We start from the raw sequence: 16,180 nt of genomic DNA, 5'->3' as shown, positions 1-16,180 counted from the left end.
AATCCCATCATTTTCTCATTACTCCATAAGTCTCATTGTCCTTGCAACGTACCTATGGGCTAGCAGCAACAGTTGCCTCTTTATTACGCAGTTCTGGAGAAGGAAGAAAAAGCAGCTTGGACTCTTGCTGCCAAGCCCAGCTCTGGGCTCAGACTCGAGAGCTCAGACCCCAACGAGGCAAATTTCTGCCTTGGCCACAGCAGACACAGCTTCACCCATCTGAAAAATCTCCGACACGAGCAAATTTGCACATATTGCCCTCAGGTCCGAGCTGTTGTAGTGTTTCTATATCAAAAGCCCCACGGTGTCACGCTGTGGGGTTTCTTCCTTCCCTGCCACAGCTCTCGGACTGGGTCTCCTGAAAACAAGAGTGAGTTTCTCTGTTGAGTGAGTACTGCGGCGCTGAGGCAGTGTGCACGGACCCGTTTTGCTCTGGGCAGGCTTCTGAGAGCTGACTGGGAGCAGAAACTGAACGTTCCTGTTCAGGTGCAATGCATGTGTGACAGGAGGGGTGAAAGCTGTAAAGATGCGTACACAGCGCTGGTGGTTAACAAGGATTTGGTAAACCTAAATCTTTCTGCAAATACTGTCAATACCTGCTCACTTCTGGAGATGTCGGTGTCCCACCCTCACCGAGCAAAGGCCCAGGAAGCCGGGAGTGATGGCCGGGTGTCGTGGCAAACAAACATCCCGCGGCTGCGAGGGTGATTATAGTGAGAGACCAGAGACGGCGACACATCGCTCTGTTCCAGCAGTGGCGATGTGTCCTTTAGAAAAGGTGAGGAATAAAAGCCTGGACTTTCCAGGTGTCTCTGGGGCAGCGCGTGTCGTGCCGGGGTGCTGGCAGCCTCCTGGGGCAGCACAGCTCTTCCTGGGGGGTCCCCTGCAAAGCGCAGGATGGCAGCTGCACCCCTGACCCCGGCGCTGCCCATCTCAGACCCACACGCTTGCAGAGATGCTGGATACATAAAAAACCCCGGTACAAATATTCCCCGACTCCCCAAGGGAGGGAGAGTCTCAAAGCCCACGTGCTTTAAAAAGTGTCTCCCCTCTGATTCTTAAATCAGAGACTTCAGCAAAGTGCTTCGCTCCGAGGAGCGTGACCACAGACGTTGTATGTGAAGATACGCGTGTGCACGCGCCTCTCGTGTGTGTGCACACACACACGGGCTGCGTATGTTCGGTCAAGCTTAATTCCTCAGGGGTTTTTTCCTTTTCTGATTTCTCTTTGAAATATTCCACTATCTGACTTCTAGTGTTTCATGCGCACAGCTCTGCCCCCAGACAGACAATATCAGACTCTGCTATTTTCTATTGCTTTAGCACCACAGATTCCTGCTTTACATATTTCTACCTTTGCAATGAATGCTGAAAAATAACCATGACCTGTCAAAAATAGCTTGATCAAAGCCTGTGCAGGCACAGAGCAATACTGGTTGGATCTCCCAAGGCTTGCCAGCCTCCAAAACTGCCATTTTTTGTTTCGGCTTATCAAAGCATTTTTACATGGGTGGCATTGCTCCTCTATTAAAAGGGAAAAGTGTATTTCAACACTTTGTGGAATCATGGCATTGAGTTTTGAGGACTTTTAGTTTCAGGTATTGATGCTTTTGATGTGAATTTAGCAAAAGACTATTTAAAGTTTAGCTGACAAATTTATTTGTAATCTTGAAGTATTTGATCATCAGAGAGAAAGCAAGAATATAAATAAAAGACACTGGACATTCACATAATCTACAGTTAATTCAATAATTTTTTACAGAGAACAATATACATATTGTCTTGCCTTTCCTCACAATCGGCTCGCACTACATCTGCAGAAATACACACATGCCTGGAACAGAGACGTGTCACCAGGAAAGCGTGTGCTCGCCCTGACACGCTCCCAGCGGTGCCTGGAGAACGGCTGGAACGAAACCAGCCGAACCCCCCTGCTGAGAGACCCCCCCGCCTCGAGAAGGTATTTGGCAACAAGACATCAGGGTGATTTTGGAGACACTTTGCAGTAAAACTGTTGCAAAGGAATTTGAAAGAAAAGTGTAAGATTCACAACCCAGAGCCGCTCGTGTTCCTGGGTCAAGAAAAATCACCTCTTGACCTCGTGATAAAAGTGTAGTTATTTGGTAATAAATACATCTATTCATGGTTTAATGCTTCTATGGAAGAATAAAACTAGCAATCTACAAATTAAAAAGAGGAGAAGCAGAATTAACATATGATTTTCATTTTACAAAGGAAAAGGGTTGTTGATAAACGATTGGCATATTAAAGAGCATTTCACTTTAGAAAAGTTGATGTAAATTCAAAATAAAACAAAACATACCGCATCGGTGCGCTTTTTAAAAAATCTGCTGGAAGAACAGAGAAGTTTTCTACCATGGATTTCTGAAGTGATTCACTATTAACATTTCTCCTATAGAAATATAGACATTGTCACACCTTTGACCGTGGATGAGGACTTTATTCTCTCTTAAAAAGGTTTCGGTGTGGGTGGGTGATGAAGCAAGTCCTCGCTTTGGAGAATGCACTGACAACAGAAAGCAAAATACCTCATATCAAATCTGTAAAGCACAAGTCTCGGTGTTTAGTAAAGACACGATAACGGGGTTCGTTTGGACGCTCCGTAATCACTGCGGTGCAACCGCCTTCGCCCACCGTCCTCGGCTCCCCCGCCGCTGGGTCGCCCTCCGAAAGCACGGCCGCTCTCTCCACGCCGTCACGCTTTCCTGCCCCGCTCGGCACTCACAGTTTGTCCCTCCTCCATTTCCAAGAGTAGGTGACGTTGAACAGCACCGAGTCCTTTCCCTTCCCACTGCGCGGTGGTGGACCCTGTATCAAAATTGAGCGTGGTCGACTTCATCCAGCCAAGAGGCCGGGCTGGCGGGGAAATCCGGGTATCCCCCGCTGCTGCCGGTGGAGAGGTCGGAGCTGGGTCCGTTCCCGGCCAGGACCCTCATGGACTGGGGCACCCCTTGTCCGCTTTGTCCCATGATGCCCAAGCCGTTGTCTGGGTAAACCAAGCTGGAGATTAAAGGCTGGTGGCCTGGCAGCGCTTGCAAGGAAGCTGGTGACTGGGGAATGCCGTAGGGGCTGTTGGATCGCAGGTCGTGGTACTGGTCCTGAGCTGGGATGCCGCTGTGATCCAGAGCAAAGCTCCCGTTGGTCCCAGCCTGCCTCCCCAGAGCAGGGGACGCTTCGTTGAGATTGCTGTAAATCCCATTGGAATGGCTCATTTCCGACATAGAGGGCTCATCTGAAAGGGAAAGGGACTGGTTTTACTGGGAGAGCAATGGTCACGGCTGGCAGCGGTCGCACGGGAACTCCTGCAGGCTCTGGGGATAAATAGATTAGACGGGCAGGAGCTGAGCAGCCACGCACTTGCCACTTGTAATTCCTCATTATTCCCGTCCTTGTCAACAGATCTTCATAGAAGGCCACGGGATTATTATTTTTTCTGAGTACAAACATCTAATACATTTTGGATTTTAAAAATATGCAGGAAAAGTACCTATTAAAATATAAGACTGTGATTTAAAAATAATCCTTTGAAGGGGAATGTGAGTTCAAAGTCTTTCCACCTTTCGTTCTGCATTTTCTATTTGGCTTTAAGGTTTATCTTGAATTTTGATATCATTTTTAGGAGCTACCTGAACACTCACCAATGCAAGAAAAACTCTCCATTGCTCAAAAAAAAAACCCAAACCCAACTAAGTCTCAGTATTTGCCTGCTATTAAATGAGCAGTATTTGTCTGCTCAGACACAGGCTAATGAAATGTATTTGTACGACATAAAAACACTTCTGAAAAATGAGCAATATTTTTTAAGTTACCGGCAAAAATTGTTTGCATTCGTTAGGGGCTTTATGGCCAGTGAGAGCTGCTCTGTTGCCTAGGATACAAACCTGTTTGTGGCATCAAGCTATCAATAATTGTTCAACATTTTTTAGTTCTTATTTATAGTATATTCATATTTAATGATGCTGATGCGCAGCGTGTATAAACAGACTTGAAAATCAAATCGTTTTTAGGAACGGGGGGGAGAGGCTGAGATGCGAAGCTCCGTGTGTATGAACACTAGACGCACGTCTGTGTAAATATATACACAGAGTTTTGCATTTCAGCTCCTCTCCCGTGTTCCTAAAAACAAGACACACAGGTGCGCGGTCGGGCACTGCGGTAGCACAGCCCAGAGACCATCGCCTGGAGCTGGGGCCGCGCAGGATGTGTCCCCCGCAGCGCTGCAAGGCGCCAGCCCCCCCAAACCCGGCCCAGGGCCGCATCCTGCTCCTGCAGCAGGTGCGCTGGGGAGGGCGGGATGAGGCTCTGCGGGACAAGAGCTTGTGTCGCTGGATAGTGCCCGGCTTTGCCAGCAGAAATCTCTGCTCTGAAAACAGGAACCCCCCGACGCAGAAACCTCCAAACACGCAACAACCTCCCTTTTACAGCACAGGGGAGACACCGAACCGGGAAGGGAGTCCGAGCTAGTAACTACGCGAATTAAACCACCCCTAAATAGGATGAAAAAAAAAAAAATTCAACATACTTTTCCCCATAGAAACGTTCAGTGATTCCAGACTCCCTGTTTTTTTCCTCTTTCCAGGAGTCCCTCGGAAAGGCTGCACGTCCGACCCCCGCGGCGCTGCCCGGGGAGCTCTCCCCGCTCTCCCCTCACCTTTTCGGAGCGGACCCAGCCCCCCCGGAGGGCGAGCGGAGTGTCCCCCTGCGGTCCCTCAGCCAGGCTGCCCCCCCCGCCCCCCCCCCCCCCCCCAGGACCGGGCAGCCGCAGCAAATCGCTTCTCCCGCCTTTATATTCTTTATTCCTTATATTCCGGTTGAAAATTATTAACGTAGCAGCGAGGGGGTGAAAGCAGCTTTGCAGAAGGCGGGGGGGGGGGGACGGGACACACAGGCCGAGTTCAGCAAAGCCCCGGCTGGGCTCGGGGCTCCGGGGACCGACCTGTGAAGGAGACCTCGGCGTCACTGTCGGGCCCCTCCTCCTGGATGCTGTCCTTGTCGGACTTGGAGGTCCCCCGGGACCGCTTCATGTTCCTGAAGTACTGACCCCACCGCTGCCTCCCGGCGTCTTTTTTCAGCCTTTTCTCCTTGGCCCTGCGGTTCTGGAACCAAACCTGCGAGCAGGACACGCCGAGGAGCTGCCGGCTCCTTCCCCGCCGCCTCCCGTCCCACCAAGACCCGGCGTGGGGTGGGGGGGGGGGGGCGCGGGCCGCCCCGTCTCACCTGCACCACCCGCATGTCCAGCCCCGTCTCCGAGGAAAGCTGCTCCCGGACGTGCCGCGCCGGTTTGGGCGAGTTGTTATACGCGTTTTTAAGGGTCTCCAACTGCTTGGCCGTGATGGTGGTGCGGGGCCTCTTGGCCGTGGATTCAGCCTCTGCCGACACGGGGCGAGTTAGAGGGGAAGTCACCGCGGGAGCGGCCCCGGGGACGTGGGGACCGTCCACTCCCCCCCCCCCCCCCCTCCCCCCGACGGCAAACGCTCCCGACACTGCATGAGCGTGTCCCGGAGGGCAGGAGGGCCCCGTCCCGTCCCCCTCTCGCCCTGGGGAGGGATGGGGTAAGGGGTACCTCTCTGCTTGGCCGTCTCGTAGTCCGCCTTGCAGACCAGCCTGCTGTCCTCCATGAGGTAGAACTCGTCGCCGGTGGCCAGCTGCCGTTTGCAGACGATGCAGGCGAAGCAGTGCAGGTGGTAAACGAAATCCTGGGCCCGGCGAACCACCTGGGTCGGGGGGATGCCCTGCTGGCAGGCGGCACACTTCGTCCCGAAGCGCCTGGGCGGGGGGGGGACAAGCGGCGGCCGCTGAGCGCGGCGGAGAGGGTGGGGGGGGCTGTGTGTGGGGGGTCCCCGGCCCGGCCCCGCCGCTGTCCGCGGTGCTGACACCCCCCCCCCCCCCGCGTGTCCCGAACCTCCCCACGCGTGTCCCGACCCCCCCCCGCCACCCCCCGGGTTCCCCACGCACTTGAAAAAATCCTCCTTGCAGTAGACGCCGTCCCCGCGGCTGAAGCACTTCTCGGCCAGCTGCGTCTGGCAGTCGGAGCATTTCAGGCACTTGCTGTGCCAGTGCCGGTCCAGGACCTTGAGGATGAACCTGTCCACGATGTGCTGGTTGCAGCCGGCGCACAGCGGGATCTCTGCGGGGAGAGGCAGCCCCCCACCCCTGTCAGCCGCCGGCCCGCGGGGCTGCTGCCGCCCGACGGCGGACCCGGGGGAACGGCCCGCAAAAAACCCAGTGGTCGTTGCAATTCGTTGGCGCGGCGCCGTGTGAGCCTCCCCCGGCCCCCGCGCCCGGGGACACCGAAAAAAAACGAGAAGGGAAGGGATGGGGACGGAATGAACCCCCGGGCCGAGCCGCCGGCAAAGTTGCAACGCAATTATTCCGGGCTCTTCCTTTTTCCTACACATGCAAAATTCACCCGCAAAGAACGGCGGGGTAACCCGGGTGGGGTGGGGAAAAAACCCACCAAAAATTACGAGGATTGCACTGAAAATAAAAACGCGGTAGGCTTGTCCCGTCGCCCTGCAGATACCGACAGAGGTGATATAGAAAGAGATGGTATAAGGATACAGAGAAATAGAGATATAAAAATAAACAGGTACGGTAGATAGAGAACGAAAATGTACAGATATATAGAGAACGAAAATGTACAGATATATAGACATAAATATGTTGATATCGGTGTATAGCTACAGATACAGATAGGTAGGTAAAAATGTGGATATAAAGGTACATAAAAATAGGTATCTGGGTATAGATACAGACGGAGAGATATATGGGCACGGCTGTATAGATACAGCCAGATGCAGACATGAGAGGAGCTGTATGTAGAGGTAACTAGATAGAGACAGACAGAGATGCACAGCTGTGCGCAGGGGTGGAGGTGGCGATGATCTCGTTAGAGGTATTATTCGTCTCCTCAACAATTAACCGCGTCCAAACAAACAACCCCGATAACGGCGGCGCTGAAGGCAGCGGCCCCGGCCCGAGCTGCCCGAGGGGGACTGGAACGGGCTCCGGTACCGGCCCCGGCCCCGCCGGCACGGCCCCGCAAGGTCCCGGTACCGCCCGGCCCGCGGTCCTTACGCTGCATGGCGACTCCACGGGCCGCGGTAAAGCCGATCCCTCAGGCGGGCCGCGGGCACTGGCGCATCTTCCGCGGGGCGCGGGAGCAGCCCCCGCCGTTCCCCAGCCCCGTGCCCTCCGCCCCGTCGCTGCCGACGCCGGACCGGGGTGCGCTCCCACCCCCCCCCCCCCCGCCCCGCCGGCCCTTCCCGGCCCCCCCAAATCACAGCGGCAGTTGTCCAACACGCCCCCCACCCCCCGGCCGCTGCCACCCCCGCGGCGCCGGGGATTTAATTCGCTAAAGAGGGTTATTTTTAGACGCCGGCCCTCCCCGCCCGGGCCGGTCTGAGCGCCGGGCAGAGCATCGCGCCGCGCTGTATTTAATCCCCCCCCCGCCTCCGGGGCCGGCGGCACATCCCCTCCCGCCGCCCCTTCCCGGCCCGACCCGGCGGGAGGGAGACGGCTCCGGGGCACCCAGAAACGAAACCCGGGCGGGGTCACCCCCGACGGGGCTGAGCCGGGGGTGGGGGGAAAGGCAGCGCTGGGGGCGGAGGGGGGGGAGGCAGCAGCGGCCGTGCCCCGAGCTCGTTGTTGAGCCGCAAACCTCGGGATCTGCCCCCGGGCAAAGCACCGCGCGGCTCGATCCCCCACCCCCACCCCGGCGGTACGAAACTCCCCGCCGGGCCCGATCCTGCCGCCGCCCTGCCCCGGCGCCTCCCCCCCTGCCACGGTAAGCCCCGGTGAGCGCCGCTGCTCCCTTCCCGCTGCCCCCCCGCGCCCCGACGGAGCCCGGCCGGGGACTGCGGAGCCGTGAACGGGCGTCGCTTCCGGCGGGAAAACGGCGTTTTCGCGTCGTTCCTTCTACCAGGGGGTTCGCGTTCGGCCGTGTCGCCTCCTCCCCCCGATAGCAAAACCATCTCCTGATCGCCGGGTCAAACGCGCAACTCCCGCGGCTGCCCATGTCCGCACCGCGGAGAGCCGCGGGGGAGACCCACAGAAAGACAAACCCGGTAGAACCGGGGGCACCTGCCCGACGGCGGAGTGGGGGGGGGGGATGCTGCCGGGTGGGGCGGCCGGCGGGGTCGGTCCCGCTCCCGGTGACACCTCGGTCCCCGCGCACCGGCGGGGCCCCCGCCCCGGCTTCTCGTTGTTTTGTTTTTGAGCCCCCGTCGGGCGCGGTTGCGAACCGGGACGGACCCGCACCGGGACCGGACCCGCTGCCCCGGACCTGGCTGTGCCGCCCCCGGTGGGAGCCCCCCGCGCCCCGGTGCCCCCCGCCCCGACAGCGCTGTCTCCGTTCGTTAAACGGGAGAGAAAAAAACAAATAAACATTTAGGAGAGGAATTAACGGGAGTTTTTCCAAAGCGGGGAAAAAGCCGGGTCGGAGCCGGGCGGGGCGGCGCGGGAGGTGCCCGCCGTCGGGGGGGAACCGGCGGGCAGAAACTCCCCGTTTCGTTGTTGCCTTCGTTGCGCGGTGAGCGGCGGGAGTCCGGGGCAGGAGCCGCCGCTCCGCCGGGGCGGGCAGAGCTCCCGCCGGGGCTGGGCAGCGGGGCGAGCCCGGGGCAGCCGCCGCCTTCCCCCCCGGAGCGGGCGGGGACCCCCGGTCCAGACCCGACGAGACCCGAACGGAGCGGGGAGCGGGGCCGGAGCCGCCGGCGTGCGGGGGGCAGCGGGGGGCGTGTGTGTCTCTAATATCGGGGACGAGGCAGGAGAGAGCGGGAGGGAGCGTGGGGCGGGCAGGACGGACCGGGAGGGACCCCCCCGGTGCCGTCGGGCCGCCCGCCTTACCCTGCAGCCAGCCCCGACGGTGCCCCGGGGAGCGCGGAACGGGCACGGCCGGGCCGGCTCCCACCGGCGCTCCCAGAGCCGCCACCGCTGCCTCCACAGGGGGACGCGGAGCTTTGCGCGCTTCCCCCCCGCCCCTTTCCCCTCACCTGGGCTCCGCGGGAAGGGGCAGAGCTCCGCTGCTTTCTCCGAGCCGGCGCGGACCCGCTCCAGCAACATCGCGGCCTCCGCGGGCGCCGTCCGAGGTGCGCGGGTGGCTGCGGAGGAGTGGCGGAGAGGCGCGGAGGGGAGCGCAGGGAGCGGCGCGGGGGCTGGCCGCCTGCCGGGGCGGAGCGGGGCCGGCGCGGGGGGGCGGGCCGGGGGCGGCACCGCGCCGTCGGGCCGGGCCGCGGTTCACCGCGGGGGTCTTTAGCATCACAAAAGCGGGAAGGGATGGAGGGGGGGAGCGCGGTACAGTCCCCCCCCCCCTCCCGTCCCACGCGTGGGCTCAGGCTTCAGCCGCCGCCCTCGGGCTCAAAGCGGCCCCGGGGCCCCCCCGTAAAACCCCCGACGGCGGGGTCGGGGGAGTCGCCATCGGTGGGAGCCTCCCCCCGGGACCGGCCGCCCCCCGCAAAACCCCCGCGCCCGGATTTCGTTTGACGCCGCGCGGGGGGGGACACACACGACGACTCGTTCCCCTCCACTAATTAGTTAATGAGCGCGGCGAGGTAACGAGGGAGAACTCGCGTCTGACCCACGGCAATGGGCGCCCTGCGGCTGGAGGAGGTTAATTGTACTAATTGACGGGGCGGACGTGGACGTGGACGTGCGTGTGTGTGTGTGTGCAAGGACGGGGGGTGCCCCCCCCCCCCCCCGTGTAGCCGCGTGGGTGTGCGTGTAGGGGGGTGCAGGTTTCTCTGTGTGTGTGCTGGGTGTTTGTGCTCTATTCCCCGGGTGTTCGTGTGTCTGCGTGGGCAGAGGCGTTGGTGGGTGTGGGGGGGGGACACGACACGACAGCCCCGTGCGTGTGTGCGCCGCTTCCCCAGGCAGCCGGAGCTGATAATTGTGGTTGTTACTGTGAGCCCGTTAATCCCCCCAATCCCTTTACCTCCTGCTCGCGGGGGATTACAAATTAATAAAAGCAGCTTAGGGGCGGGAGCCTCCAAACACACATATGTTCCTGCCCGACGGCAGCACGGGGACTTTCGCCCACCCGTGGGGGCAACCGGGGAGTGGGCCCAGCGCCGAGCCCCCACCCTGTGGCACCCACCTTGGCCCCACGCCACTGCTGAGCACCCCTGGGTGCCCGGCTGGTTTCCTGCCTGCTCCGGATCCTGTAGGGCTGGGGGGGGAGCGACGGCTGGGTCAGGACTGTCCCCTCGGGTGGTTTGTCTGGTTGGAAAATAGTGCAGGGAGACATTTTGGGGACCAGGAGATGAGGTCCCCAACTAAAGTACTTAGAAATGCCAGGCTGGAGCATAGCTGCAGTAATGCTGGAGACCACAGTGAGTCCTGCTGGGTACCCCCAGGAGCTGAGGGCACCTTGACCCTCCCCAGGGCCAATCAACAGCTTTGGAGAGGGAGCAGGACCTACACGGTCTTTTTTAAGCTCAGTTTAATAAGTGGGTTTTTAGTCTGATCCTCTAGGGAAGCAGTTTAAGAAAACACGTGTGTGTGTGTGGTGGTGGCTGTTCCCCAGCGCCCGGGGCAGGGTTGTGGCAGTTGTGGCTGTGCAGGACAGAGGGCAGTGGCTGATGGCTCGCTCAGGACCGACGATGGCACGTACCAGCCCCGCGGGTCACTTGCCCTGTGGCACCATCTCTGTGCGTTCCCCCAGAAGCCCCTTTGGCCGCCCAACACGCACCCTTGGGCCCTCCCGCTCAGGCTGGAGCAGGCTTCTGACCCTCATCGTAGTTCTGCCATTAAAAAAACCCCAAACGAACCAAACCACACCTATATTTATTCCCATTTTTCTCTCTCTTCCCTGGTTCAGAAGGTCACCTAGCAACCCCTGAGAAATCTGGGCTTCAACAATAGTCCCCTCACCATTCCCTTCTGTCAGCTCTTCTGGGGACAGACCCAGCGGCTGCACCACCTCCCTTCAGAGCCCGGGCCTGTCCGTGTGCGACAGCCCTCAGCGAGTTCCCAGGAACTCTTCAAGAGGAGGCAGCAGATGTAGTAACCCCCTGGGTGGTGAGGAGGGGCCCGGCCCCCCCTGCCCCAGCAGGGACAAGGTCTGCGCTCGCCCTCAAGCCATTTGGGCGATGAGCCGCTGCTTTGGGTTCCCCAGGGGAACGACACTTTTCCAGGCAAGGCCCCAGGCCAGCAAGGAAACGCACGCTTCTGGGGAGAAGGGGGCTGCAGTGCCAAACTTCAAAGAAAGAACCTTATCTACAGGTTTAGAAATCTTACTGGTTTCTAAAAATAGCTTGGAGTATGTCCGCAGGTAGATAATCAATATTGTTCACGAGTCACCGTGCCCCCTCCTCGGTGGCAGCGCGGACGCCAGCGGAAGCTGCGGACAGATTCAGAAGCACCCAGTGGAGGGTAGCACCCTCCCGGCCAGAGAAAAGCTGTTCAGGTTTAAGGGAAAGGAAGATTTGTGTACGTATGGCGATAGAGAAATATCGTGCATTGGTCAGAAATCAGAAATTTTTCCATCGCTCCTACAAACGTTCACTGACATTTTATAAAGTTATGGGACAACAGTGAAAGAAATGGAGTAAAAGTTTACCTGTCCCCGGTACTTTTTAAAATGAAGTACCTACATAAAATGACCAATATGGTTTGAAATGGACACGTATACAAGCTATCCTTGCAGTACAGTTTAGCTAAAAAGAACTGGAAAATACAGGTAAAAAGCCAAAACACACCACTTTGCCCAAATGTTTGCAATTTATTTTAAACAAGCACATTAGTTTACAATTTAGTACAAAACAGTCACTTTTCCTTCATAGAGAGGTATGAGACTGAGTAAAAAAAACAGAACAGACTTGCAAATATCAAGTTATTGAATTAAAATAAATAAAACATTTAAATTACTGACATGGTATATTCACTATTTTTAACACCTCATATGCAACGCACCGACCTAGACAACACACCCTGGACCTCTCGCTAAGATGGTAGTTCCCATCCAGTTCTGAGCAGGAATAGCAGGATGGATATACTGCTGGAAATTAAAAATTTAGAGTTCTGAGGAATAACTTCATTAGGTTTCATTAGCACTTGCAGCTTTTCTTTCTCTCCTAGCACATTCCACAGTACTCCTTTTATTTTCTATGCAGGTTTAATATTTCCTCTTTAAAAACATCCGAAGAGCAAAGGCAGCTCCATGAATTACAAAGGGCCAAGAAATCCCTCTCGGAAATGACTGCCAGCAGTCCACGAATGAACGTGGCACTGCAGAAACTTCTGTGGAACAACACAATACAGAAATAAAACCTCCAGGACTGAGGACATGCTGGTTCGAGGCAATTTTTAAAAAGGAAACACCTTCTTGTAACTCAACCACCGATAGTGCAACACGGCAAAGCAGCATCACGCATTCCCCAGCAGACATAATGTATCTTTACAGAGTATGTAACAGGATATAATTTGTCAATATAAAGATAGAAAACAAGAACAAGCAAACCAAGATTTACACAACTGAATTCAAAGTCAAGAAAACTCTTCCAGATGAGGTCACTACTAGCATTAAAGTGACAGCCTTAACCAGTTAACTGGCAACAGAGTTAGAGCACCAACACGCATAACTGATAATTTAATGCTTTTACGCTCTTACAAAACAAGAAAAGACCACTGGAGGTTTGAGTATGGGTTCATTTTGTCATGCTTCCAGAGTCACAGCAACATTAAAGTTAATGGCGTGTAGCAAAAAATATACCTTGTTCCAAACCCACATTTGCTGCTGTTTTAATGGCAAAATCATCCCTACAAACCTTCAAAGCCTTTTGTTTTCATATGCAGATGAAAATAAGCAGACCGAGTCAAAGCTAACAAAACTCAGGTCTGTATATTTGGTGGAGTTCTAAACAACAGCAGTAACGACCAATTTTTAACTTCAAAATGTGCAACAATACTGACAGCAGGAAATTCAACAGTCCCACAGAAACTGGACAGATTTTTCAGAGCTGATGCTTGCTATGCTGCGGGTTTAGTGTTTGGGTTGTGGGTTTTTTTTTTTTTTTCCCAGGAGTTAAACATCCTTTGTTTGTTGGCAGATATTAACATCTCCCTGGGTTAGGTCACTTAAAAGTTGCCTGATTTTTTAAATTAAATTGGGAACTCTGGGCTTTCCTCTTAACGAGCCTCCTCCTGGGACCTCTCACTGGATTCCAGCACAAAGCAAGTGGCACTGACGAGCCAGCCTGGACCACCTTCCACCACTGGTTCTCTATTTTTTAGTTCCTTACAACCTGTTCTAATATTCAAGCCCAGGTGCTGTAATTATAGGGACTCTCATAAATTCCTAAAGAGAACAGACCCACGATTGCTCCTTGTGCCAGAACTCTTGAGCAGTGAGGGTCCTTACGAAGCACGGCCTGCCTTAATGTCGCAGACTTAACGTCAAAATTGAAGAGAGAAGTTTTCCCGTTAGCCGGGAGGCAGAAGAGTTGCTGCAGGTGCTCCCAGCAGCGCTGGGCTCGTGGAGGCAGCACGTGGCAGAAGGCAGGAGCTGGCCCCCAGCTTCACCCAGAGCGTGTAGAGCCAAGTTTGTCACATTGGAGCAAGAGCCATCGGGCACATACAACAAACGGTGAAGGTGGCTTAAGACAACCAGAGATAATGCGCCTCTCTATGTCCATCAGGCTAACGGTGTCATGTCAACGGAGATTTTTTTTTTTCCTCCGACACATTTACAATAACCACAGGTTATTACTTTGTGTATGTTATTTTGATAAGCTTAAGGAACAAGGGACAGTAAATCTTTGAAGCTCAATTTTGTTGTTCCAATTGGAAGCCGCAGAAACTCATGTCAGAAATGTTCAGTTTCGTCAACAAACAAGATTTGATTATGAAAAAATATCTCTGTTGAGTTTTTTGTGCTTTTAGACTATTCTTGTCGCTAGGCTTTAAACTTTTTATGCTAGGGCTTATGATGGAAATAAGAGGAGGACACACTAATGGTATAAATACAATGAATTGGCCAGGGACTATTTATTCCTTCTCGCGTAACAGAAGAGCTAGCAAACATTCAATTAAATTAGAAGTTGCAAATGTAGAATTGAAAGGAAAAGCCTTTTTATATAACATAATTAATCTGTAAAACTCACCGCCACGAGAAAACATTGGGGCCAAAACCTATTAGGATTAACTAAAGATTAGGTAATGGATAACCAGAACATGCTCAATTACATTGGATAGGATTATAAACTTCACTATCCAGGACGTGAATTATCCCCCCCAGCTAGGCTCAGACAGCAACTCCTATTCCAAATGGTAATTTTATAACTGTTTTCATGGTTTCTTCTAATTGCTGCCAGCCAGGACCCCACCAGCCCTGTGAAGGCAACTGCCATACTCCCAAGTGCTGTCGCATCCCAGAAGGGAGCAGTTCTCGGATTTAACCATCAGTTAAACCCTTCTGGACCCAAACCGAGGAGCACTCCAGCAGAAGGGCAACAGCAATGGGCTGTTCTTCCAAGCACTGTACAGACAACTTCACAGTGAGCAGGTGAGATGTGAGCTCTGGACTGGAAATACCAAGTGAAGTGTTTGCCCCAACTCAGCACAAGAAAATTACTACATTGTAAAGGAGTTTTCCAGCATCATAAAAAACTTCAGTATTTCCAAATCTGTACATTTGTTCTGGCATGCTGATGCAAATTTCGCTGTCCTCCACTAAAAACATGGTTTCCCTTCCATCTGGATAACACAATAATTACTCAGCTACTTTTCTGGTTCACAAATGAGTGAGGCAAATTATCTAATGCTCCATTAACACATCCAGTAGAGGAACAAGTAAAGCGCTGGGTCTGAGTCTGTCCTTGCTTATATCTAAAATTCGTCAAAATGGATGACAGCATTAGCAATCAGAATCAGGCTGCTAATTGAGATACAAAATGCCCCAAAACTCTCATCCTAGGAGACACATACACATCCTTGGCTGGAACGCACAAGAGAACGGAAGACTTATTTGAACATGTAATGCTTTCTACTTTAAATATGCAGTGTAAATAATATTTCAGAAAGTCACATGGGTTTAGAATTGATTTAATGGGAACAGAACTCTTGTTTCCTGAAAAAAATAATAATCAGAATTCTTGCTTCTCCAAATGAATCAGCCAAGGTAACAGCATAATCACTCAGTATTCTGGTAGGTAAAATCAGCTCTGGATAAATTAAAAAAAAAACAAAAAACAAACCTGACTTGAAGTACACAAAACAATATCCAATTTCCTTCTAAACCAGGCACAGTTGATTGCATAATGCAATGTTTACTCTGAAAATGAGTAAAGGATGTAGGTGGTGAGTCACGGAAAAATCTTAACTGAAAAATGTAATGCTTCCTGCAGTGGAGATTTTATGACAGCACTGTGTGCCTCCGTTACAGATTAGGGTTCTTAGGGCAAGCTCCATATATTAAGCTAGAACACTTGTGAAATGACTTGGGAAGAAAGGGTTCTGAAACAAGGAATACTGTATATAAAATCCCTGATCATAAATATTAAAGCTGTATCTGGTACTGAACAGCCACGTACAATGAAAACTTGGTTTCCGATTTAAATTTCTATACAGATGAACGATAATACTTCACTTTCCACCGTTTTGATCTCATTCGGAAAAAAAAGTACATTATCATTAAAAATAAGGATGATGCTACATACAGTATGACACACAGACTCATGTCTATGTTTGAAAATCCAATCCCTAAGAAAGACATGGCCTGCTTCGTCTCTTTAAGGCTAGCTGATCCAACCGCGCTTTTACCGCTATCTTTGACAGGTCCATGATTTGCTACTAGCTTATCTAACACCTTCGAGTCTGAATCTAGGATGTTTTCTTTATCCTGGATCTTATTTTCTCTGTTTCCGCTTGGTTTCTTCAGTGGGTTTTTGTCTTTCACCTCTCCTGTATCTCCCTGTTCTGTTTCACTGGAGTCAGTCTGGCTTGCAGTGTATTTATATAGAATATTTTCACTGTTATAGTGATACTTCATAAACTGTAGAACTTGGGCTTCATTCCAGCTGTGTAATCCTTTAATTTCTTCATGACACGCAGGACAAATGTCTGGAGTTGGCCACTGAACTTTGGGAAATTTTGGATCTTCAGTCAAATCACCTAATTGGGAGGAGAAAAGAATAAAAGTATTGCCAGGGAATGAACTAGGAAAGCT

General features: G+C 53.5%; 2 protein-coding genes across 4 annotated transcripts in view; both read right to left on the bottom strand.

Moving 5' to 3' along the window:
- Window positions 1-1,659: 1,659 nt before the first annotated feature.
- LHX3 (LIM homeobox 3) lies at window positions 1,660-9,142 on the bottom strand. Of its 2 annotated transcripts, none has more exons than XM_074846152.1 (6): window positions 9,012-9,142; window positions 5,977-6,148; window positions 5,585-5,787; window positions 5,239-5,390; window positions 4,958-5,129; window positions 1,660-3,253 (listed from the first exon to the last, which is right to left on the bottom strand). In XM_074846152.1, the coding sequence occupies exons 1-6, from the start codon at window positions 9,079-9,081 to the stop codon at window positions 2,835-2,837; spliced, it is 1,188 nt and encodes a 395-aa protein (XP_074702253.1). In that variant the 5' UTR covers window positions 9,082-9,142; the 3' UTR covers window positions 1,660-2,834. The 2 variants fall into 2 exon arrangements, with proteins under 2 accessions (XP_074702253.1, XP_074702254.1); XM_074846153.1 differs by lacking the exon at window positions 9,012-9,142 and adding an exon at window positions 7,099-7,219.
- Window positions 9,143-11,717: 2,575 nt separating this feature from the next.
- Window positions 11,718-16,180, bottom strand: part of QSOX2 (quiescin sulfhydryl oxidase 2) — a 28,986-nt gene continuing 24,523 nt past the window's right edge. For both annotated transcript variants that reach the window (XM_074846119.1, XM_074846120.1), the window contains exon 12: window positions 11,718-16,125. In XM_074846119.1, coding sequence (XP_074702220.1) covers window positions 15,575-16,125 — 551 coding nt within the window. In that variant the 3' untranslated portion in view covers window positions 11,718-15,574. The remainder of the gene's footprint in view (window positions 16,126-16,180) is intronic.

The sequence above is a fragment of the Strix aluco genome, chromosome 20, assembly GCF_031877795.1.
Source record: "Strix aluco isolate bStrAlu1 chromosome 20, bStrAlu1.hap1, whole genome shotgun sequence".
Lineage (NCBI taxonomy): Eukaryota > Metazoa > Chordata > Aves > Strigiformes > Strigidae > Strix > Strix aluco.
Note: the sequence above shows the minus strand (reverse complement) of the source record. Positions and strands in the feature narration are given on the sequence as shown.

What these genes read in the sequence shown, in the direction of transcription:
- LHX3 (XM_074846152.1), bottom strand. Translation starts at nt 9,081, where the DNA reads ATGTTGCTGGAGCGGGTCCGCGCCGGCTCGGAGAAAGCAGCGGAGCTC. An exon ending in TGCAAGGAGGATTTTTTCAA is followed by an intron (nt 5,788 to 5,976) that starts GTGCGTGGGGAA and finishes CCCCCCGCCCAG; the next exon opens with GCGCTTCGGGACGAAGTGTG. An exon ending in CGAGACGGCCAAGCAGAGAG is followed by an intron (nt 5,391 to 5,584) that starts GTACCCCTTACC and finishes CCGTGTCGGCAG; the next exon opens with AGGCTGAATCCACGGCCAAG.